This window comes from Scyliorhinus torazame, chromosome 15 (assembly GCF_047496885.1).
Source record: "Scyliorhinus torazame isolate Kashiwa2021f chromosome 15, sScyTor2.1, whole genome shotgun sequence".
NCBI lineage: Eukaryota > Metazoa > Chordata > Chondrichthyes > Carcharhiniformes > Scyliorhinidae > Scyliorhinus > Scyliorhinus torazame.
The window spans coordinates 22,870,817-22,895,807 of NC_092721.1; the positions used below are offsets into that span (position 1 = coordinate 22,870,817).

At 46.1% G+C, this 24,991-nt stretch overlaps 2 protein-coding genes across 6 annotated transcripts in view; both read left to right on the forward strand.

The window, feature by feature from the left end:
- Positions 1–24,991, forward strand: part of lmo7a (LIM domain 7a) — a 257,694-nt gene that overhangs the window by 168,261 nt on the left and 64,442 nt on the right. For 4 of the 5 annotated variants that reach the window (XM_072476155.1, XM_072476159.1, XM_072476160.1 and 1 more), the window contains exons 7-10: positions 3,363–3,476; positions 6,643–6,841; positions 7,360–7,615; positions 22,101–22,133. In XM_072476155.1, the coding sequence (XP_072332256.1) occupies positions 3,363–3,476; positions 6,643–6,841; positions 7,360–7,615; positions 22,101–22,133 (602 nt within the window). The remainder of the gene's footprint in view (positions 1–3,362; positions 3,477–6,642; positions 6,842–7,359; positions 7,616–22,100; positions 22,134–24,991) is intronic. The other variant, XM_072476158.1, reaches the window with a different exon arrangement.
- LOC140391550 (LIM domain only protein 7-like) lies at positions 9,055–17,818 on the forward strand. The gene is made up of 4 exons (XM_072476161.1): positions 9,055–11,635; positions 11,990–12,256; positions 14,859–15,047; positions 16,060–17,818. Exons 1-4 carry the CDS (start codon positions 11,562–11,564, stop codon positions 16,862–16,864), a joined length of 1,335 nt encoding a protein of 444 aa, XP_072332262.1. The 5' UTR covers positions 9,055–11,561; the 3' UTR covers positions 16,865–17,818.

Here is a 24,991-nt window from a genome sequence, read left to right on the forward strand (position 1 = left end):
CAGCAGTGCCAACCACTGTGCCCCCATGCTGCCCTATAGTACTCCGACAACTCTTAAGAGACGATTTATGTTCACATACTTATCAGGAATGTTAGTACAAAGTATAGCATCGTTAACTTTGCTTCAATGATGTGCCTTTTCTCTAGTGCGGTAGACTGTGCATTTCTGGACTAGAGATCAGTTTACAAAGCTACTTGCTGAGTCCCAATCCGCAGTCCTAGTAAGCTACATGTATCCTCCACTGAGATGGTAGTACAACATAAAATCTAATGCTCTTACTCATACCGTCCTCACAGATCTAGTTTATCATTCCCTTAGCTCCAAACCGTAACTGAATCAGTAAATTGCCAGAATAATTTGCAGTGACCTAAAATTAGTTCAGACAAATAAAAGCTTTGGAGTTCCACAAAGGCCTTTTGACCAAATGCATTGCATGAGCCATTAGATCAGAAAGATTTAGTTTAACCCCAGGTCTCCCCTGCATTATCTAAATATTAACTCGATATTTGGTGACGGTATAGAAGCTGTAAGCTGCTGGACAAAGTCTTGCATCTGTTAACATTCCGTCCGAGTTCCATTGCTGTCTCGGGACGCGTGACCCTAAAATCCCGTCTCCGAACCCCACTCCCACAGTTTGGGAGGCCCTGCCTCTGAGAGGTTGTTTGGTTATTAAAGGCAAAGGGATATAAAACCCCAGTATATGGGCGGCACAGTGGTTAGCGCAGTTGCCTCACAGCATTAGGGACCCGGGTTCAATTCCGGCATTGGGTGACTGCCTGTGTGGAGTTTGCACATTCTCCCTGTGTCTGCATGGGTTTCCTCCCACAGTCCAAAGCTGTGCAGGTTAGGTGGATTGGCCACACTAAAACTGCCCCTTGCGTCCAAAGTTATGCAGTTTGGGTGGGGTAAAGGGATAGGGTGGGGAAGTGGGCTGAGGGCTGGTGCAGACTCAATGGACCAACGCGGCCTCTTGCATTGTAGGTACTCTATGAATGCCAGCTGCTTTCAAAAGGATCACTGGGAAATGGGCTCTTGAGCAAACCATATGAAAATAATCCTTATCTAAGGCATTTGAGAAACACTATTGCAGTGACTGTTCTGTGTGGGTAAAGGGATCATTGGTAATTGAAACTATACCCTTTTTTAAAATTTAGAGTACTCTGTTAGTTTATTTCCAATTAAGGGCCAATTTAGCGTGGCCAATCAGCCTACCCTGCACATCTTTTTGGGTTGCGGGGGTGAGACCCACATAGACACTGGGGAGCATGTGCAAACACCACACGGACAGTGACCCCGGGCTGGGATCGAACCCAAGTCCTCGGCGCCGTGAGGCAGCAGTGCTAACCACTGCACCGCCGTGCTGCCTTTTGATGGTACGAAAGAAGCTAAATGAAAGAATGAGAGAGTAGAGCAATATGATGAAAAATAGTTTTTGTTTCATATGGTTGTTACACTCCAGGAAATGGTGGTCACTCAATAGCTGTGACAACAACCTAGATTTATGGGGTAGCGTTTAATATAGAAAATGTCTGAGGTGCTTTACTGGGGGGGGAGCTGAATCTTGGAGGGGGTTGGGAGAGGTGGCTGAAAATGTTTGAAAAGGCAGGTTTCAGAAGGTTTTTTGAAATTGGTGAGAGAAGTGGGACACCGAGTAGCAGGTTGGGTGACTTGACTCGGTGAAGGATCAAGACCTGGCTGCGATTTTACGTGACGGCACACTGAGCGGGTGGTAGGAAGCTAGGTTGTAAAGATGTGATAGTATAGGACGTGGGGTTTGAAGCTTGACACTGGGTAGAGCAGGGCGCCGTATTACACACGGACTGGTTTTGCTTGGGCAAGTGGTTAGGGGACGGGATGCAATTAGCGGCATGGGAGCAGGGTTTTTGGCCACCGCGAGATGGTGGCAACAATGTGCTCGGGCCCATGAGAAAAGTAATGTGTGTCAGAATGGGATGGAAGTTGGGCTGGATGGATAGAAGAAAGAATTCTGTTTTGAGAATGTAAGTGATGGAGCTTATGAACGGAAAGAAATCATGACCTCTTCCCACTTGAGGTGAGGACGGAAGGGGGCACAGGAAAAAGATTTTGGTCAGTTAATCAAAGGGGCCTCGTGTTGACCTTACACTCGGCGATAATCCAGACGGAGTAGGAGGATTTGTATTAATTCTACACCTGGGCCAGCCACGTGTCATGACGAATGGCCAGACTAATTACGTGCTAGGCCCTCGCAATTTTGTAGGCCCTGCCTTCTGGGAGAGTTAAAATGGGGGACCAAGGAGAGCAATGACAGGGATGAGTGGGAGGAACAAAGGGCAGAGGTGAAAGAATAGTTTGGTAGGACTTCAGCAGCACAGGTGACATAGTGGCCGGGATTGAGGAGGAGGGAGCTTGAATGTTAGGCGAATTGGTGAGGTAGCTGTAGGAAAAATGTTGTCTTCTCTTCCCTCTACACCGACCCCCTCCCAGGCCCCAGATTATGACGCGTTTGCATATTCAGGGCGGCATGGTAGCACAGTGGTTAGTACTGTTGCTTCACAGCGCTAGGGACTTGGGTTCGATTCCCGGCTTGGGTCACTGTCTGTGCGGAATATGCACGTTCTTCTGGGCAGCACGGTGGCGCAGTGGGTTAGCACTGCGGCCTCACGGCGCCGAGGTCCCAGGTTCGATCCCGGCTCTCGGTCACTGTCCGTGTGGAGTTTGCACATTCTCCCCGTGTTAGCATGGGTTTCGCACCCACAACCCAAAAATGTGCAAGGTAGGTGGATTGAACACGCTAAATTTCCCCTTAATTGGAAAAATAATTAATTGGGTTCTCTAAATTTATAATTTAAAAAAAAGAGTGCACGTTCTCCCTGTGTCTGCGTGGGTTTCCCCCAGGTGCTCCGATTTCCTCCCACAGTCCAAAAATTGGCAGATTAGGTGTATTGGCCATGCTAAATTGCCCGTGGCATCCAAAAAGGTTAGGTGGGGTTACTGGGATAGGGTGGAGGTGTGGGCTTAAGTAGGGTGCTCTTTCCAAGGGCCGGTGCAGACTCGATGGGCCGAATGACCTCCTTCTGCACTGTAAATGCTATGATTCATATATTAACAAAGCCCATATTAAAACAAATGAAGGCAGTCTTTTGAAAAGCTGAGTCTTGAGAAATGGTGTGTGTTTGTTGGCCCGGTACATAGGAAAAGGTGTCCCACTGAGGTTTGTTATAAAAGAATACGTTCAGTGCATTTAAATGGGAGTAAATAGCAGCACGGACTTGAGGGGAAAAAAAGGTCATGTTCCATAAATTTACTTGAACAATGTTTCTTATTCATGCATTCTTATCTTCCTGTGACAAATGCTTAATTGGAAAATGGCACACTTACAGGTTCTGATCACAATATACTGGCTTGGTAGAAGAGCACAGTATGAGCCTCGCTACAATGGATCTCACCTTAACCTGAAGGCATTTGAAGGGCTCCTCGGACAAACTCTGACCAAGGTGAGTGACAAGTGCATCAATCTGTAAACACGGGGGTTAAGGCAAACCTAAAACTGAAAGAACAGCTGAATCTGGCAGGAGAGGGCTAGACCAGACACCTTGTATGTTCCATGTTGCTGAAAATAGATCAGGTGTAGCAATCCGAGAAGGTGCCCACAAACTGGGCAGGTTTATGGAAGGGGAACATGTCAATCCGGAGGTGAGTTACCCATCAATTTGCAGCCCATATTAAGAGGAACTGGGAGGTAAACGGAAGAATGGATGATGGGGTGAAGATCACGTCCATTTATAAATTCAAATGCTGTATACCAGACACAGTGGGCGGGGTTCCCCGTTTCTGAGACTGAGTGTTGACGTCAACGCAGAATTTGTGGACTTTCACAACAGCAAAACTGGCGCCCCACTTGAACCGATTCCGTTACTGCGGAGGGCTAGCACTGGCGGCACGTGGAGCGCAATCGATGCAGGGTTCACGTCCATGATTGACACTCGGGAAGCTGAAGAGCTGCAGCCGCCCATATACACATTACACTCCCCACACGCACTCATCCCAGCCAACGAGATCACACTGGTTGTGCTGGACCATGCTCCTACAGCGGATGGGTCGGCTGAGGCCAGAGGGCACATAGGAGGGTTGCCCTGGGTGGGGTGGGGTGGGGTGGGGTGGGGGAGGGAAACCTATGCGACCCATGGCACTAAGTTCCCAGTGACTGATAGCGGTGTGCGCAGCTGCATGACTGCCTTGGCGGCTGCAGTGGTGTTCCGTCCCGTCCACCCCACCCCACCCCACAGCCCAACCCGGCCCTGGCAAGAACCCCCCCCCCCCCCCTTTGCCGGCAGCACAACTGTCAGCAAACTATGGCGATATTGGATACTTTCCGTATCCCCTCTCTCTCTCCCTCAGCAGCCAAGATGCCGGTTTCACAATTTTTAAAAGCACAAGTGAACCGTGCCGTTGGGAGATCGGCCCATAAGAGGCGGAGAATCGCGGTGACCCCGGAGAATACCGGGTCGGGCCCCCGATAATATGCAAACAGTGTTTACTCTACGTGCGTTCCGGAACGCATTGACGCTGCTGTCGAGGTGTTGGAGAATTGCGATTTGGCGTCAAAGTGCCACCCTCCACGATTTTGGCGCCAGAACCGATTCTCCACCCAATCACGTATCCCGATTTCCACGTCGGCCATCGGAGAATCCCGCCTAAAGTGTTTGAAGTATCAATAAAGATGATTTGAAGACTAATAAATTAGTCTTTAGCTTTTAGTTGTGCAGTTTCCAATTAGCAAGTGCTATTTGTGTTTTCTACTACTCTTTCCATTCAAACTTGTATGTCTTTTGGTAACACCTTTGGGTGTGGCTGAATGAATGAGGAACATCTCAATAATCTTGACCTTGGTTGAGAGAAGGAATAATTTAAATTTGACCAGTACGTATTACATGCGTGGTATTACAACAGGGGAGAATTAGGGAACAAGCACCTTTTTAAAGATGAGACAGAAAGTAATCCTTGCCCTTCTGCCAACTTCACTGAGCCACCGCTTCACTTTTTTTGCGAACACTTTTTTTGGATCTTTTCACTCACCAATGTTAATATGAATATGTTTCCTGAAGGTACATAATACCGATGGACCAATTATTGGGCTTCTGAAGATTAATAATGGGAGGTAGGATATTAGTCAGTAAGGATATAAATAGAAAATGTTGGGAATAATTCAGCAGGTCCAGCAGCATCCGTGAAAAGAGAAAGAGTCAACAGAGAAATGGATCTGTCACCGTTTGGCAGTCCTGGCAAATGTCACAGATGTAAGGGGCTTGAAGACTAGAGGCAGCCAAGGAGGGGAGGGGTGGGCAGGAACGATTGAAGCCAAGGAGGGGAGGAGAGGGCAGGAACGATTGAAGGGAAGACATGAGATGGGGTGAAAGTTAGGAGAGATTAAATGACTGGAGGGATTATGGTGCAGGGTGAAACTGGGTGGTAAGGGACAATTTGTGAAACAAAAGATGGGTCTAGAGGAGGTATAAATGGCAACAGAAGAATCATTGCTGGCACCTACCGTCTGTAAACTGGCTGACTGAAAGGTGAGGGCAACTCCTCAAGCTGCCCCATTGGGAGAGTGTAGAAGGCCGAGGACAGGGAGGTCAGTGTGCGAGTGGGGCAGAGATTTAATTCGGCAAGCAACCAGCAGTTTAGCACCACACTTGCAGACTGAACGGAGGTGTTTGACTTAAGTGTTCCCCAATCTGCATTCGACCTCTCCAATGTACAAATGGCGACTTAGTGAGCTGGAAATACAGTATATGTAGCTGTTTCAGCTACCTGAGAGGTGTTCGATCTGAAACAACCATTTTGTATTGAAAGAGTGAGCTTCTGATGAATTTAGGAGCAATAATTCGAAGTAGACTTTGGTCATTATTCACTTTATTTTGGTATCTTTACTGCATTACTTATTGAGAAAAATATGCTAAATAAATGTTCACTATTTTCCTAATCGGCTGAATTTCATCATCCTTTTAAAGCTTCGGTCTCTGAATTGCAATGTCTATTTTTCATTAAATGTTACCTTGACAGTGATGCTCATATTGAGTTAATTCGCTGATACATTAACAAACTGATCGGGTGGCACGCTGGTGTAGTAATTAGCACTGCTGCCTAAGACGCTGAGGACCCGGGTTCGATCCCAGTCCTGTCCATGTGGAGTTTGCACATTCTCCCAGTGTCTGCATGGGGTTTACCCCCACAACCCAAAGATGTGCAGGGTAGGTGATTGGCCACACTAAATTGCCCCTTCGTTAGAAAAAAAAAATTGGGTACACTAAATTTATATTAAAAAAAACAGCTGATCAATTTAAATTGCTCATGTGTGCCACCCAGTGGCCAGTATGTTAATGTCGAAATCCCAGCAACAAATCATCAGTCCATCTTCCAACGTAGAATGGCGTTGGCTGTCTTGACTGACTGGGGCTGTCTTGACTGACTGACGGGTGGGGGAATCAACCCCAAAATGGGATAAAATAATTAACCAAGAGGGGAACCGAGAGCGTCAAAGTATGCCTGTGACATTTTTTATTGAAGATGTTTTGCGCCTTCTATTGAATCAAAAGTGGTGATGCAAATAGAAATTGTCGCGTGCTGTGGCAACATCTTGAGTTTTAAATTCCATTTTAGGCACTTGCAGACTTGGGCAGTTTGAAACGTAGTGGAAGAGACAGCGGGTACTGTGATATCTGGTGTACAGAGCGGGGCGAGTCAACATCACCACAGTTCAGGCACAGAAGAGATGACTCACTTGATAGTTTAGATTCATTTGGGTCAAAGTCTATCACCAGCCTTTCATCGGACATAACGCTGAAGGATAGCAGCGAAGGTAAGGAGAGTTTGCTGTTAACATTCTGTCACAGATGTGTTTTGGAAGGAGGTCATACGACCATCCACTATTGTCACTCATCCTCCTGTTTGGCAAGATAATTTAGTGGTGATGGACCTTTTAGCCGTTAAAGTGTAGAGATGGTAGTAAATTTGTCATCCAGAATTTTACTTTTAGTACAGTTGTGGACTGAAACTCGGAAGATTGCACAGAACCATTTGACCTTTCTGGCGATTTGTTTGTCTTATGGAATGTTTTGCCTGATCAAAAAAATTGAAGGCATTTATCACTGGAGTGAAAATAATTTCTGTGCCAAGGATATTATCACGGTATATTAATAGGTTTCCAAAAATACCCTGATGATTACGGTCAGTGATCTGTGTTCCGGAGGAATAGTATATAGGCAGCATGTGTTGGGCATTAGCAAAAACGCACCTAGAAGCGACTGGGCTCAGCGGCGGAGTATGAAAAAATAATCGCGAAGCATTGTGTCCTTCCTCACACTTTTTCTGGTTTAGGTGGTGGGAGTGACATTGAGTCAGAATTTTCAAGCAGCAGGACAATGGATGGACCCAAGAATGACATGTCACTTCGCAGGACCTCCACTTCTGGCTATAGGCCGGTGGCACCCTACAACCAATTCCTGCCAACCAAAAGCAAACCGGCGACTTATGTCCCAGCTCCGCTGCGGAAAAAGCGAGCGGAAAAAAACGAAGATAATCGAAGAAGCTGGGCAAGCCCAGTGTTTACAGAGACAAATGGAATGTTTTCAAGGTGATTTGATTCTAACGTTTTACCTTTACGTTTACCTTTACGCTAAGTAGTACTTGTGCACCGAGGTGAGCTTACTGTTCAAAAAATGGAAACCTCTGTAGTTTAATATGCAAGTATTGTTTTTCCATTTGTACTAATTTATCTCACTTCCATCACCAAATAGCTGGATTCACAATAAGTATGGCTGTTTGGACGAAGTCTTAATGATCCCACTATGCTCCACTATGATCAAGGACTTTCAGTGGAAGTAACATATTAAAAAGTGCTCAGAGTCGAATAATATTTGGATTAGATTGTATTTTTATCCATTTGATAAAAAATATATTTCTTTCAAACATTGTAAGAATACAGGTACAAATAGCGACAGATTTTGAATACTTCCTCTCTTTCAGGTTGCATGCCCTGACAAGGCATTGGCAACCATGGACTTCCATTGGATTGGTCCATGAATATGCTTGGCAAAATACTGCAGCTATTTGCCATTGCATTCTGCAGTACGGTCGACCAGGAAACTCTCCCACTCTTTACTCAGTGCCATTAGGCACATTGGGTGGGGGGGGGGATTTACAAGATGACAATTGGCCTGTTTGGCCTTGTTATAAATACACCTTCCATGGCATTGTGTCCAGGGGCGGGATTCTCCGACCCCCCCGCCGGGTTGGAGAATGGCCGGGGGCTGGCGTGAATCCCGCCCCTGCCGGTTGCTGAATTCTCTGGCACCGGATATTCGGCGGGGGTGAAAATCGCGCCACGCCGGTTGGCCCCCCCCCCCCCCCCCGGCGATTCTCCGGCCCGCGATGGGCCGAAGTTCCGCTGCTGGAATGCCTGTCCCGCCGGCGAGAATCAAACCACCTCTCTTACCGACGGGACAAGGCGGCGCGGGCGGGCTCCCGGGTCCTGGGGGGGGGGGCGCGGGGCGATCTGGTCCCGGGGGGGTGCCCCCACGGTGGCCTGGCCCCCGATCGGGGCCCACCGATCGGCGGGCGGGCCTGTGCCGTGGGAGCATTCTTTTCCTTCCGCCTTCGCCATGGTCTCCACTATGGCGCAGGCGGAAGAGACCCCCTCCACTGCGCATGCGCGGGGATGCCGTGAGTGGCCGCTGGCGCTCCCGCGCATGCGCCGCCCGGCAAAGTCATTCCCGTGCCAGCTGGCGGGGCACCAAAGGCCTTTCCCACCAGCTGGCGGGGTGGAAATCAGTCCGGTGCGGGCCTAGCCCCTCAAGGTGAGGGCTCGGCCCCTCAAAATGCGGAAACTTCAGCACCTTTGGGGCGGCGCGATGCCGGACTGATTCACGTCGGTTTTGGCGCCGGTCGGCGGTCATCGCGCTGATATCGGAGAATCCCGCCCCTGAAGTGGGACTCTGATCTAGAGCTTCTGGCCCAGAGGTAGGGGCACCACCTATTGTGCCACGAGACCACCTACAGAATTTGAATGTGCAATATTAAAAATGGAGCACGTGAATTAGTGAGGGTTCAGTGAAGTGGTGAATGACATTTGTAATGAGGTTTCCGATTCCACCTAGTTAATTCCTGCTCTATTGGGGGTCGAAGTTGATTGGAGCAATTAAGGCCCGAACTACTCTAATCACATTATTGATTGGCTGAAGATAACTGTTAGTGCACGGGAGGTGGAAGAGCTTTTATCACCAGATACATTCAGCTTAACATGAGGGACGCAAGACCAGGAATGTAAGCCATTCAGAGCCTGATTCACCATCCAGTTAGATATTGGCTCCTCTGTACCTCAACTTGATTTCCTCACTTTATTTGTATGAAAAAGGATTTCCCAACTTCACTCTAAATGGTGGAGCTCTAATGTTCAGATTCTGCGTCCTAGGGGTGGTGCTGTCATTAGCACTGCTGCCTCACGGCGCTGAGGACGCAGGTTCGCTCCTGGCCCCAGGTCCCTGTCCGTGTGGAGTTTGTACATTCCATCCGCGTCCGCATGGGTCTCACCCCCACAACCCAAAGATTTGCCACGTTAAATTGCCCCTTTAAATAAAAATAATTTAAAAAAAATTCTGCGTCCTTATTCTGGTTTCTGCACAGGATGAAATAATTTCTTGATCTACTCTATCAAATCCCTACAGCCATTTTAAATGCCCCAATTAGTTGCTTCTCTGACCTTTTCGAACTCCAGAAAATACAAGGAGAGTTTCTGAAATCCGTCGTCAATAATATTGGTGAATCTGTGCTCTTATCTAATCCAAGACCTGGAGATCTTTCATGAGGTTTACTACCCAACACTCAATGCTGTACATCAGCTGGAGTCCGAACACGGCTCCATTCAACTGAAACATCCAATGCCCTTGAGATAAAAGCCAACATTCCCTTGTCTTTTAGTTTTTGTGGCAATATGTTTAAGTGACTGGTGCGCATACAAATAAACTGATCATTTTCCTCCTTGTAACACTAGCCATGTTCATGATTTAAAAAATTATTTCGTTCCTTTATGTTTAGTTTGAATTTTAAATTACATTAGTTCAGTTAATTTATATTAATTTCATTTGCTACATGTTTCTTAGTTCATAAAAGGAATAAACTTAATGGTACATTTTAGAAACCTCATGACATTGCAGGGTCAAATTCAAACCTTATTTTTAGCCGTTTCCCCCTACTAATGGTAAAGAAAATGGTGCTTGTGGTTGCCAAGCAAGTGTGAAAAGATCATCCCTCAGTAATTTATTGAAGTCTTGACGACACATTTTTTTTACTGGAATGTAAAGGGCTGAATGAGGCCATCCAGCTGGCCCGAAACATTTAATATTAGTCATAATGGTAAGAGTTTAAAAAAAAAAAAGAAAAACAGACTTTTCAATCAGCTCTCCTTGAGATGTTGAGCAAACAGTCCCATAAAAGTTCATTAAAATCCATTCAAATCTGCAGATGGATTTTTCTCTTTTGCTCCTCACCCCACCCTCTCACAACGTCACAATCTTCCAGCTTAATTGTTGATCCCAACATTTCCTTGTAATTTCACCCTCCCCCTTGTTGGGCTGATGCTAAATGTGCGCCATAATGTCAAAGGTTCATCTCTATTGGAAGCATATTGGCGAGGGCACCATTGACGGCTGTGGCTTCGTATTGGCAGCAAGGGCAACATCATTGCAAATTAACCTTGTGTTCATAAATGCATGTGCAATTGTGTGTAAGGCAGGCAAAAACTCTTATTCTGACGTTTGCGCTCACATGGGACAAATGCATTGTTTCTTTACTACAACCACACTATTCCTCTGCCTTTTGTCCCATTACATCTTTATCATTTTAAATCTCCTGCCTTCCCCCTACACCTTTTGTTCTTCCTTGCCAATTCCCGCCCCCATCGATGGCGTAAGCCACATTACATATCTACCTAAGCTCGGTTCCGAAGTAGAGTCATATTCGATTCGAAGCGTTAACTGATTTCCCTCCACAAATGCTGCCAGACCTGCTTGAGTATTTTTAGCACTTGCTGTTTTTATTTCAGATTTCTAACATCCGCAGTATTTGGCTTATATTTTGGGCACAAGGTTTATTTTGAAGAGTGGTGGGCTGAGAGAGAAGAAGAAGAAGCTGGTAGTTAGAATCCTACACAGTGGTCTTTGCTGATATCAGTACTTGGAATTGCTGTTGTGAATTCTTATTTTGCTTAATGTTGTGTGTTTCTTGAATCTCATTCAGTTTGAGTATTATCCTAGCCTTCTATCCAAACTATCTTAATTGGCTTCAGTAGAAAAGAAAAATCTCTGAAGGAAGAAATAGTTGCTGGTGACAGTGGTTTATATGGCACCACCCGTCGAGGTGCAGGTGGAGCACCTCCAGAATTGCTACGTGATTATCCCGACTCTGATTCTGGATCAGATGGCGACGGAATCGAGCCTGATCCCTGGTTGGATGACTTAGCCCGTCGGAGATTTGGTACGCCCGTCCATTTTGCAAGCCATAAATTTCAGCAGCTGAATACAGATATGCCGCCTGAGAAAGCTTCTCGCTCGACTGACACCGGCGCACTCTTAACAGAAGAGAATGAGCGATCCATCAGGTCAGAAATGCATATGGGATGTGCTTTGAAGTGCAGTTTTTCAGCTTCTGTGACTGCCACATTAACTTAATATTTGCATTTCACTGACAAAATATTTCATGCTCTGATCAGTAGTCCTCCTAATGATATTTGCTTGTGTGTTCTATGCCATAATACTCTCTACTATCAGCTGAATCAACATATGCCTTGGCAATCAGTGGAGTCGTGTTGGACGTGAAGGCTTTGAACTAACGCATACCATGACATGCTGGCTTAATTTATGAGCTTTTGAAGATCTTAGAAGAAAACATGTTACTTCCCTGCTGTGTATATATTCTGGCAGATAAACCTTATTGCACTGGATGTTTCTAACAGTAGTCAAAGGCAGCGAAGTGGAGAAACAGCTGAAGATTACCAAGCACTTTGCGATGGGTCCTCGTCCGAGGAAGATAAAGGTGTCGACCCGGACATTGAAAAGGATGACCTGTTCATGCGTAAACTGAACCCAGTGTTCCCAGGGAAACGTGTGGCTTCTGATAGATTCCTACCGAAGGATTGGACCCCAAAGGAAGCAGAACAGTGGAGGCAAATACAGTTGGGTTCTCAAAGCAGGCCATGGTATAAGGAGTTTCAGTGCATCAGGTTTGTCCTTCACTGACTAAAATAGCATAGCGATTTGTCTATAAGGTCAATTATCTGTGATCAACTATGCACAGCCCATTAGTATCACTCGTTCCTTGTCCAGAAGGTTATGGGTTCGAATCCTATTCCAAGGACCCGAGCATTCAATCTAGGCTGGCAGTTCACTACAGTTCTGAAGGAGTGCAGCACTGTCAGAGGTGCCATCTTTCATGTGAGACGCTAAACTAAGTCTCTATTTGCCCCCCTTTAACTGTTCGAAGAAGGGCTAGGGAGTTCCCTACGTTGTAACGATGGCAAATGCACTTCATGAGCTGCAAAAGTGCTTCGGGATGTCCTGATGTTCTGAAAGGTGCTATAAAAATGTAATTTCTTTCTGCCTTTCAACAAAGGGCAACTCTTCAGACTGAACTCCATCTACCGCATTACTTTTTTCTGTTTTTAAAAAAAAAACGTTTTCTGACCTTTTTTCTACTGATTTAATCCACTTTATTTAAATCAAATTATTCGATTTTGTTTTCACAAAATAATCTCCATTTTAATTGCAAGTCAAAAAAAATCTGTTTGAATTTCTCAGGCAGTCAAAATGTATGAAAATTTGCCGTAGCATATCCTTAAAGGAACAGCCATTAATGACATTTTAGTTTAAAGGGTGGAGGGGCGGGGGAATAAAATAGTATTCCTTTGGCAGTTTTAGATTGTTTAATTCATTAAAATTAGCAAACTCATCTAGTGCCTGGTTGAGGCAATGGTATAGGTAGCAACATAAGTAATTGGAGTCGAAGCAATCTGCTAATTAAGAATTTTAATTGAACAAAACGTTTTGAAAGAAATAGGGACAGGAGGAGGCCATTCGGCCCCTCAGTCCTGTTCCGCCATTCAATAGGATCATGGCAGATCTGACATTCCTCACGTCTGCTTTCCTGCCCTTCCTCCGTAATCCTTGATTCCCTTACTGATCAAGAATCTATCTATCCTAACCTTAAATACGCACAAGGACTCAACCCTCAACAGGGGCGACATTCTCCGACCGCCCCGCCGGGTCGGAGAATTGCCGGGGGCTGGCGTGAATCCCGCCCCAGCCGGTTGCCGAAGTCTCCGGCACCGGATATTCGGCGGGGGCGGGAATAGAGCCGCGCCGGTTGGCGGGCCCTCCCGCTCGATTCTCCGGCCCGGATGGGCCGAAGTCCCGCCGATAAATTGCCTGTCCCGCCGGCGTAAATTAAATCACCTACCTTACCGGCGGGACAAGGCGGCGCGGGCGGGCTCCGGGGTTCTGGGGGGGGGGGGACGCGGGGCGATCTGGTCCCGGGGGGGTGCCCCCACGTTGGCCTGGCCTGCGATCGGGGCCCACCGATCCGCGGGCGGGCCTGTGCCGCGGGGGCACTCTTTCCCTTCCGCCTCCGCCACGGTCTCCACCATGAGACTCCCTCCACTGCGCATGCGTGGGAAACTGTCAGCGGCCGCTGCCGCTCCCGCGCATGCGCCGCCCGGAGATGTCATTTCCGCGCCAGCTGGCGGGGCAACAAAGGCCGTTTCCGCCAGCTGGCGGGGCGGAAATTCCTCCGGCGTCGGCCTAGCCCCTCAATGTTGGGGCTCGGCCCCCAAAGATGCGGAGCATTCCGCACCTTTGGGGCGGCGCGATGCCCGTCTGATTGGCGCTGTTTTGGGCGCCAGTCGGCGGACATCGCGCCGTTTCGGGAGAATTTCGCCCCAGCTCTCTGTGACAAGGAATTCACCATCTTCTGAGGGAAGACATTCCTCCTCGTCCCAGTCTTAACTGGACATCCCTAGACTCTCCGATGAGGTGAAATATCCTCTCAGCATTTCCGCTGTCAAGCCCCTTAAGAATCCTGGTATGTTTCAATTAGATCACCTCTCATTCTCCTAAATTCCAGTTAGTAGAGTCCCAACTTGTTTAACCTTCGCTCATAAGATAATCCCTCCATACCAGGGATCATCCTAACAAACCTTCTTTGAACCGTCTCCAATGAAATAGTATATTTCCTTAAACAAGTGGACCAAAACTGCTCACGTTACTCCAGATGTGGTCTCACCATTACCTTGTACAGCTGCAGCAAGACTTCCCGACGCATATTCCAACCCACTTGAAATAAGGGCCAAAATTCCATTAGGCTTCCTGATTACATGCTGCACCTGTGTGCTCGCTTCCTGTGTTTCGTGAACCAGTACCCCCAAGTCCCTCCGTGATGCAGCTTTTTGCAGTGTTTCTCCATTTAAATAGCACTCTGCTCATTTGTTCTTCCTTCCAAAATCAACAAGTTCACATTTTCCCCCACATTATACTCCATCCGCCATTTGGATCCCCAAATCATGGTACACTATCTGGGTGTCTCAATATTTTTTTCCCCACGCCACGCACTTCGAAGAATGTGGCTGACTGACGATTGCTGACTGTGCAGTTGATAATGGGGGAAAAATAAACGTCCTGGTTTTTGGGGAATTACATGAAGTAGTTTAGAATTGTTCTGATTCTGTGTACCTTGTTTCTGTGTTTCTTTAACTTTCTGGTAACATCTCATGACCACTTTTCACTCTCTCCTTGCGATTCGTTTCGTTTGCTGTTCCGCCACCCGAACAGCAGAAGGAAACCGTCGGAGCTGCAGGAGGATTTCGCAATGAAGGAGGCCAGCACTCCTGAAAAAAGACGGGAGCCCAGCAGTGAAAGTTGCTGTTGGGGTGATTCCCGGTTTAACATTCAGGCTATAAAATCCGCAGCGGCAACTTCCCAAGGACGGGCAGAAGATGTCACTCGCGCTTCAGATGAACAAAGGTTACTGCCCTTGTTCGATTGCTAATCTCACTAACAACTCGTACCCCTAAACACTGGTTTAATTTGCCTTGTGTAAAAAACAAAATGAAATGAGTACATTCGTGGTAGTGTCTAGACAACGACGGTTTAGATTAAATCAAGGCACATCTGATCAGGCCTAAGATTTAATAGAGAAGCATATAAAAGACCTGAAGCTGTTGTTGTTTTAAGATATTTATGTTGTGAGCTGCTGTGCTACATTGCGATATGCTAAAAGTTCAACCATGAGCTAGACCACTACGGCTACATTTCATAGAATCATAGAATCTACAGTGCAGAAGGAGGCCATTCGGCCCATTGAGTCTGTACCGCCCCTTGGAAAGAGCACCCGACTTAAAGCCACACCTCCACCCTATCCCCGTAACCCCACGTAAACTTCTTGGACATGATGGGCAATTTATCATGGCCAATCCACCTAACCTGCGCATCTTTGGACTGTGGGAGGAAACCGGAGCACCCGGAGGAAACCCACGCACACACTGGGAGAACGTGCAGACTGCGCACAGACAGCGACCAAGCCGGGAATCGAACCTGGGACCCTGGAGCTGTGAAGCAACAGAGCTAACCACTGTGCTACTGTGCCGCCCCTGTGCTACCGTGCCTCTCCTTTTAATAAGAAATTGGGATTCCTTCTGAACTGGATGCCTTCTGATGGTTAAGGACAATTTATTTATGTAGCGCCTTTAATGTAATAAAACCCAAACTTTCTAACTGTGAAATCTGGTCTCAGCTAATACAGCAATATGCAATTCTGCGATGATAAGTTGCATATCAAGTATTCCTGGAGGTATTGTTAATAACCTTGCATCTTCTGCTTACATAATTAGTAAATATTTGTTACACTGCTTTCTATCTGTCTTTTCTTATTTGACATTGGTGCATGCAGATTTTATTCTCTCGATTACTTTCCAATAAATCTTTCCTTTCCTTTTTCTTCCCTCTTCCTTTATATTTCAAAAAAATACATAAATAGCCTATTCCGCCTGCGGCAAGCTCTGGATGCAAATCGTTCTTATTCAGAATTGGCAGACTTCTCAATCTCCAAACCAAAGGTTGATCCAGCCGCAGGTCCTCGAATTATAACACGGAAGCAGAATTCCTTCCTTGGCCAGCAGGCCCACTCTGCCAAGCGGAAAGAGGAGGCCGATGAGGAAGTGGAGCCAGATTTGGAAAATGATGATATGTTCAGCCGTAAAACGGGTGCCTTCCATGCGAATGCTGACCTGACTCCTTCGTGCAGTGAGCGGCAAAGCACTGCTGGATCGAACGACTCGGTTGAACGGCTCGTTGCGCAGGAAAGAAGAGACAAAACGATAATTCCAGACCCTGAAAAGGATGACGTGATTATTAGAAAAGAGCGCTCTTCTCAAACGAAGAAAATGGTGCCATCGGGTGCTCCCGACATGTACAATCCTGTTCCTTTCCCGGATCCATGGAACTTGCCAGAGTCACTCCGCTCCAGATTCCTTTGTCCACCTGACCATGTCTCGGAAGAAGCAGAAACCTCTGACGATGCATCGCCATGTCCAGTCAAGGATGACATGCTTTCTCGGAGAATGGCTTTGTCCCAAGCGAATCAATCAGTACACTGTAGAAACTTTGCTCCTGGCTCATGTACTGAGGAGGACGCGAAGAAATGGGAGACTATAAGGGAGGCCAGCAGATTGAGATACAAGAAGCGGCAGCTGGTTGAGAGGTCAGGGGCTGCTGTAACTCTAAATATGCGTTCCATCTGTATCTCTGAGCCCACTGTGACAAGTGTCTGTCATGCTGACTAAAATATGCATGAAGAGTGAACGTGTGAAGTTTCTATAACGTTGACTTGTCCTCATATGACGTGTTCTGTGTTGGTTTCTTTCATTTACCCTTTCATGGCCTGATGTGTAATGATATGATGTGAGGCTTCATCAAACATTTAATCGCCAATAGCCAGTCAGGAATAACGTCTCGAACCTCTCACAAATAGGCAGCAACATTGTTAATTCTCATTAATTTATTATGATTGACAACAGCCGGCTCCGAAAGAAATAACATAATTTCTCTTTTTTTTAAATGCAAATCAGCAGAGTGACTAATGGTGCAGCGGGCAATGCAGAACTGAAATGTGAGGAATCATTTTGCATTTGTCACATTACAGCTACAGAAACTGAATTGGAGGAGATTAACCTTTGAGTCTAATAAACGGAATCTTTGTGTTCTACGCAAAGTCTAACTTCAGCAGAAGTATGCATCTTTCACATATATTGGGGATGATATATAGAAAAAAGATATTGTGATATAGAAGTCACTATTTACAGTGCAGAAAGAGGCCATTCGGCCCATCGAGCCTGCACCGGCCCTGGGAAAGAGCATCTTGCTTAAGCGCATGCCTCCACCCTTTCTCCATAACCCAGTAACACCACCGAATCTTTTGGACACTAGGGTGGCAATTCTCCAAAATGGAGTCGAAGTGTTCGCGCCGTCGTGAACGCCATCGCGTTTCACAACACCGCGAAACGGGTACAGGGATGATCGATTCTGTCCCCCACAGGGGGCCAGAACGGTGCTGGAGCAGTTCACGCCGCTCCAGCCTCCCTTCCCGGTGCCAAGTGGGCACCGCGCCAACCCGCGCATGCGCAGTTGGGCCGCGCCGACCTGCGCATGTGCGGGGGACTTCAGCGCGCCGGCCCCGACTCAATATGGCATCTGTGTTTAGGGGCCGGCCACACAGGAAAGCAGGCCCGGTGGGGTTGTGGGGGGGTGGGGGGAAGAGAGGCCGGCCCGCCGATTGGTAGGCCCCGATCGCGGGCCAGACCCCATCGGAGGCCCCTTCCCCCCCCGGGGACGGAGCCCCCCCCCCCACCCCCACAGGCCATCCCCCGACCCTTCGTGCAGAGTTCCCGCCGGCAGCGACCAGAGGTGAACGGCGCCAGCGGGGGACTGTTGAATTTGCGCAGCTGCTCGACCCGTCCGGGCCAGAGAATTGGCGGCCCCGCTGATTCCAACGACCTGCGGCCAGCGCCGCGTCAAACACACCGACGCAAATGGCGGCGATTCTCCGCATCTCGGAGAATCGCGCGCCGGCATCGTGGCGCGGTTGCGGCGATTCTCCGGCCCGGGGAGGGGCTTGGAGCATCGCCCCCTAAGGGGCAATTTAGCACGGCCAATCCCCCTAACCTGCACATCTTTGGACAGTGGCAGGAAACCGGGGCACCCGGAGGAAACCCAGGCAGGCACGGGAAGAAAGTGCATACTCTACACAGTCACCCGAGGCCAGAATTGAACCTGGGACCCTGGAGCTGTGAGGCAGCAGTGCTAACCACTGTGCCGCTGATTTGACACCCCCAATTGGGAGGGTGTGTGGGGGGATGGTGGTAGTGTTGGGAGGCACACGGTAAAGGAAAATAAATAGGCTGTTGAGTTTGTTAATTTAAAAAAAAAAAGAAGAAATTTAGAGTACCCAATTCATTTATTCCATTTAAGGGACAATTTAGCGTGGCCAATCCACCTCCCTGCACATCTTTGGGTTGTTGGGGCGAAATCCACGCAAACACGGAGAGAATGTGCAAACTCCACACAGACAGTGACCCAGAGCCGGGATCGAATCTGGAACCTCGGCGCTGTGAGGCAGCAGTGCTAACCCACTGCGCCACCGTGCTGCCTTTTGAGTTTGTTAATAAGCAAATGGTCCAAATATCACACTATTCAAGCCATAATACGGTTGCCATGGGTTTAAAAAATTTAAAGTACCCAATTCATATTTTTTTCCAAGGGGCAATTTAGCGTGGCCAATCCATCTATCCTGCACATCTTTGGGTTGTGGGGGTGAGACCCACACAGACATGGGGACAACGTGTAAACTCCACACTGACAATGACCCGGGGCCGGGATTGACCCTGGATCCTTGGCGCGGTGAGGCAGCAGTGCTAATCACCAGCACCATGCTGTCCTGGTTGCTATGGTTTTTAACCAGACTGATTAAAAGGTTGGGGGGGGGGGGATTGTCCTATGTGCATTGTGAGAATGACCCCCTTCCCTGCACCACATCAGATGTTACACACCATGTCGTCGTCCCCCCTTTCACACTTCCCACCTGGCCACCAAAACCTGCCCCTCATCCCCTTCCCTAAGCTCCCAATCCTTTTCCATTCAAAACCTCGTCTTACCTGGGTCTGGACGCCATAGCTCCCTTTACCCCGGGGACCTAGTTGCAGTCCCAGCAGTGCCCTCTACTGAGTTCTGGCGCTGCTACAGTTGCTGACCAATCTGGTTGGCTGGCAACTGTTGAGGACAGGACTTCCTGTCACTGAGGGGGTGGGGGGGGGATGGAAGTCCACTCCGAGCTTGTTAAGGCCGCTCACAGCGCATTATTGCTGTGGGGTGGCCTTGTTTAATATCGGTGGACTGGCTTCCTCATTTCTTACGGGGGTGAGCAGTATGCGCCCTACTCCCTGTACAATTCCAAAAACTGGACTTTTGTCATGACCTCTCGTTACAACATTTCCCATTACAATATTTCTCAAGTTGAAAATAAAAATATTTGGTGCAAGAGCAAATTATTGCGGATGGTGGGACTATGAAATAGGCAGCAGACCAGGCAGAGAAACAGTTAACATTTCGGGGCTTTCATCAGAAGTGGGAAAAGATACCGATGCGCCAGATTCTAAGCAAGTACAGGGCCAAGAGAAGTAGATACACTAGTTAGGCCTCACCTGGAGTACCGTGTCCAGTTCTAGGTGGCATACTTGAGGAAGGATGTGAAAGCATTGGAGAGCGTACAGAGGCTTCATTGCAGTGTTAATGTAAGCCTACTTGTGACACTAATAAAGATTATTATTATAAAAAAAGATTCACAAGACTGTTGCCAGAGATAAACAACTGTAGCTATAAGGATAGATTGGAGAGGTTGGGCCTGTTTTCCTTGCAGAAAAGGAGGTTGAGAGGAGGCTTGATAGATGTAATCAAGATCCTGGGGGGGATATAGACGGGTCAATCGTGAGAAATTACTCACTCGAACAGGTCAAAAACTGGAGGGCACAGCTTCAAATTGATGAGCAAGAGGAGTAGAAGTGATGTGAGGAAACTATTTTTCCATGCCTGGAGTCTGGAAAGAACTTCCTGAGAGGGTGGTGGAGGTAGGGAATTGGATTAATATCTGAAAATAGAATGCACAAGGTTATTAGGATAAGGCAAGGGAGTGGGGCTTGGTAGAATGTTCTTTCAGCAAGCCAGTGCAGACGAGATGGACCGAATGGTGTCCTTTTGTACTGTAAAGGTTCCGTGGGAGTAGAGTAGCGGAAAGAACAAAAGTAGGGCAGAAGGCCGGAGGGATTAAATGGCAAAAGGGATGATGGGGTGAGGTTCGGCAGAAAGGTAGTGGTAATGAGACCAGTAGTGCTAAGAAATAACTTGCATAAGAGCATGGGGTCAAGTTTTTTATGATGTACGGGACATCTGGAGCTTCCAGTGCTTTGTGAAAGGGAGTAGTTAATAACATAGGTAGCTGGAACTTGCAGTTTGTGGGCACTGCGTTAAGCCCAGGTTTTAGCACTCCCCTCATAGTATACCACAAATAACATGTACCAAGAGATAAGGTAGAATAACTACACTTCTCTCGTGTTGAAATCTGATCCAATCCCACCGTCCTCCACCCCACAAGAGACAAATGCAATACCGGACTGCTGATAGCTTCGTTTTTTAATTTTACTCAGCAGTGCATTTCAATTTCGAGCACAAGTTCCAATCCGATATTACCCAGGGCTTTCTGACATTGTCAGCTTGCTTTTCACGGTTTAAAAATATCCATCACTTTGAAAGATGTGGTTTAATCCGCGATGATCAGTGTGGTTTTCGGTGTCTCTCCCCCCCCCCCCCCCCCCCCCCCCCACCTCCAAAGAAAACATTTAATGAGCTGCAAATAAAGGCTAGAAATTGGGTCGGATCTGTTTGTCGGATTACCTTGTTCAAAGCAGATTGATAAACAGGCACAAATGTTGTTCTCCAGAGCAGCAGAGTAACGGGGGGGAAAAAGTGAAGACTGTAAAATGAGCTAAAAATTTTAATTATCAGCAATTAAATTTTAATTATCAGCAATTAAATCCCTTGCGCTTTTACAAATCAGAAGACGGTCAAATTGAGTACCAAGTTGCATCATGACATTTGGCTCTTTACGCAAAGTATGATTCTTTGCGTGTGTGTGTCTGGTCTGTTTTGGTAGATGATTGCATGTTTTTTGTGCATTTATTGATTTTACAAATGTTAATTTGTAATTAATACAATGCACTAAGTTTATTTAATACTGAAACTGTATTACGGCAACAAGTGTATTTGGAACTCAATAAATGTTATTATGAAACAATAAATGTGAACATTTTATTAATGTTTGAGAGATTTGTGACATTGAGGGCTATGAAATCTGTTGTCCTTCATCTGATGCTTGCTTTGTTACATTTATTATGTTAGATTTTTAAATTTGTTGTAGTGTCTCGTTTGCAAACTATCAGTTTGTAGCACAGAGTCCATGTATTCCATGTATACCCATTTAATGTACAAATTTGTGAATTACCATGACGTGGTTTGGTTTCTCCTGACATTTTGAGTGGGTTCATGTTAGAGATGGCATTTCATATATGACTTCTTTAAACATTTTCGTGTTCTTGGCAATATTTCTGAGTTTGGGCATCAGTTGTATTTCACACTTCCATTCTTTGATATTTGCTTAACTCAGATGAGGCGGGTTCAAAACATTATTTTTGGTGTCCTATATTTGCAAAATATCTTTTGTGCATCTAACCTTTCGGATAGCAATCATTGCATTTGTTATTGATATCGTGAAATTGTCTGTTAAATCAAAGGTGGATATTCAACAGATGTTTAACAAACTCTGGCATGGTATGGACAGATTATTTGTGGGAAGACACAGTGCTCTAAGATAATACACGCCCAGGTTTACAGCTGGAACCACCTACATTAAGCACACTTCGTGGTGTTAACAGTTACATGCTTTTTTTTTATTGATTCTGTTCAATTCTTTAGACTTCGTCAAAGGTCAACTGATAGTGAATTAGGGTAAGTTTAATCAAGTTAAAAAGTGCTTAGCTGTTTGTGTGCAATGTGTGTTTTGTACCGTGTGCTTGTGTGCCAAACAAACATAACTTGCTTGCAAAGTAGGACTAATGAAATGATGTGCTGGTATTCCCTGAGTGCAAGTGTCTTTGAGCTTGGATTTAATCTTAATCGTCCTGTGTGTTTCATGGCCCAATGTATTTGGCCCCTGAAAATAGGGCAGTGAGTTTGCAGTGTCTGCTCCTGGCTGAGTGTGCACCAGGCAATGTAATAAAGCAGCATATTAGAGCTAGCACTAATCTAACTGTTAACATTTGACAAGTAAAAGACGAAGGTAATGTTAAAAGATCAAATTATTCTCAATTTTTAGTCCACAGACTGCTAATTAAGGTCAATGAATTCCACCATGCTACCTTAAACTTAAATCAAACTTTTAGCAAAAATGTGAACATTACGATATGCATTCTGACTTAAAATTCTTTTCATATATACAAAAGCTGAATTTTTAAAAAAATGATCGAAATAGGAATAAAGTAACTTTAATTTTTTTTTAGAGTATCCAATTATTGTTTTTCCATTTAAGAGGCAATTTAGCGTGACCAATTTGCCTACCTTGCACATCTTTTTGGGTTGTGGGGGTGAGACCCATGCAGACACTGGGAGAATGTGCAAACTAAGGTTAAAGTAACTTGAAGTGATTTCAATATGTGTTTAAAGGAGAGACAAGTGGCCCCAACCCAATTTAACTAAATTTCCATCTTCTTGGTGGCACATCTAGCAAAGGTAAATCAATTCAGGTTGGTCTTGCGGGAAAATAATCGGCCCAATCGATTTAACTTCTGTAAATATTGAGGGTTTAGGATTTCAAACAAAGTTGATTTAATTTGGATCTTTATAAAAAAAAAAATCCATTTTTTTTTTTAAGCCCCCACAATTCCATGTAAGATTTTTTGGGAAACTTTGAAACTCTGCATTTTCCTTTGGATCGGAAGCTGCCTCCTGCAAACTTCCACGCTTCTTGGCGTACAAAGGACAGGAGCATGCAAGTTCAGTCATAAACTGAGCTGAGTTTATGTTTTAAAAATGTCTTGTAAGATGAGTTGCATTGTTACAATAACAGTCGGCAACAGCCCATTGACTAATCTTAAGCTTCTGCCAGTTTTAACATTTTAAGAGCTGTAAGTGTATACGTGTCTCGTGTTATTCTGCTTTAATATCGCAGTTTATTGGTTTCATTTGTATCATTCACCTTGTTTAAACAAATTATTAGTAATTATTTACAAAACCAGTGCAAAATGAGGAGCTCCCTGTGTCAGTGTCACAGCTGCTGAGTATGATATGTAACTAACGCAGCTGGCATGCTATGCGGTGATGGTCAAAAATAGTTGCACATTGCAGTTGGTTTGGGGCAACAGGTGCAAAACAGTTTCTGGCTTTTTTTTGCAGCTTGAGTTGACTTTGGCTGACGGTATGTTGTATTCTTGAAATGAAAAAATGAAAATCACTTATTGTCACAAGTTGGCTTCAAATGAAGTTACTGTGAAAAGCCCCTAGTCGCCACATTCCGGCGCCTGTTCGGGGAGGCTGGTACGGGAATTGAACCGTGCTGCTGGCCTGCCTTGGTCTGCTTTCAAAGCCAGCGATTTAGCCCTGTGCTAAACAGCCCCTTGTGGTCACTTTTATAGCTGTACAGTTGTAACATGCATCTTGAACCCCACAGTGAGTGTTAAAGGTTTTCCACCTGGACACAATAAACTCAACGTAGAAAACATGCTTTTGTGGGTATGTGATTGCTGTCCAGTGAAGTAATAGCTCCTGGTCTGGTTTTTGTTATTTACTGTGCGACTTCAGTTCTGTCAAGTCTCCCATGCCATTTGTTTTTTCTAATTAGAGTGATTATTCTTGGGTCCCTGACCTGTACGGGCCCTGTCACCAAATGTTGATTGATTGTCCTCCTCATATTCCTTGCCCTCCATCTGATACTGAGACCAGGCACACACTTCCACCTGATTTGGAAATATACCAAATAGAATGTATTTTAAAACTCTGTTTCAGTTTATTATTTAGATGTCCAACCACACATTTCAGCATCAACCAAGTTAATTAATGGCATGTTGCTCTTCAAATTAAGAGCATTTAATGAAATTGAAATTATAGGAATAATCAGACGTGTTAAACCACCAAACATTTCCTGGGTAACTGCATTCACATTCTTCAGTCCTTCTAATTAGTTTAGCAGTGTCTGCAGGCGTTTATTCTTTCTGACTTCTGTTAAATTGCCCAGCGAAGCAACAAACTAACTTAGAGAGAACTGGGCCTGGACAGGGTGGAGATTGACATGGAAGATCTTCCATTGATTTGTTTTTCTCTCCCCTCCTTCCCTCTCCTAACCCCACTAGGGCCACCTGTTCCCTGTTCCAGGTTGGCCTTTGACACGCTGCTTACCACTGTTCTGTCAGCAACACATTCTGATCTCTATGTGCTACTAGCTGGCTACTTGGTCGTTATCTCCACCATTTACAGTCCATTTGTCCACAACATCTTTGTCAATCTCCCCCTCTCACTGGCCCTCCATCCAGCCCCACTGCTCCCCGCCCCACAAGTGTATAAATCTCATCCTATTTCCAGTTCTCTCTAGTTTTGACAAAGAGCCACCCGTTCTCTCTCTCCATAGATGCTCTCGGACCTGCTGAGATTGTCCAGTATTTTCTGTTTTCGTTTCTGATTCCAGCATCTGCATTAATTTGCTTTTAAACTAACTTGGAGGAGGCTTTCAGAGATTCTGGTGCTTTGTGGAGGAGTGGCGTGTTTCAGCTAAGGCATTAAAACTTTTGTTTTAACACGGGGAATAGGAAATGGGG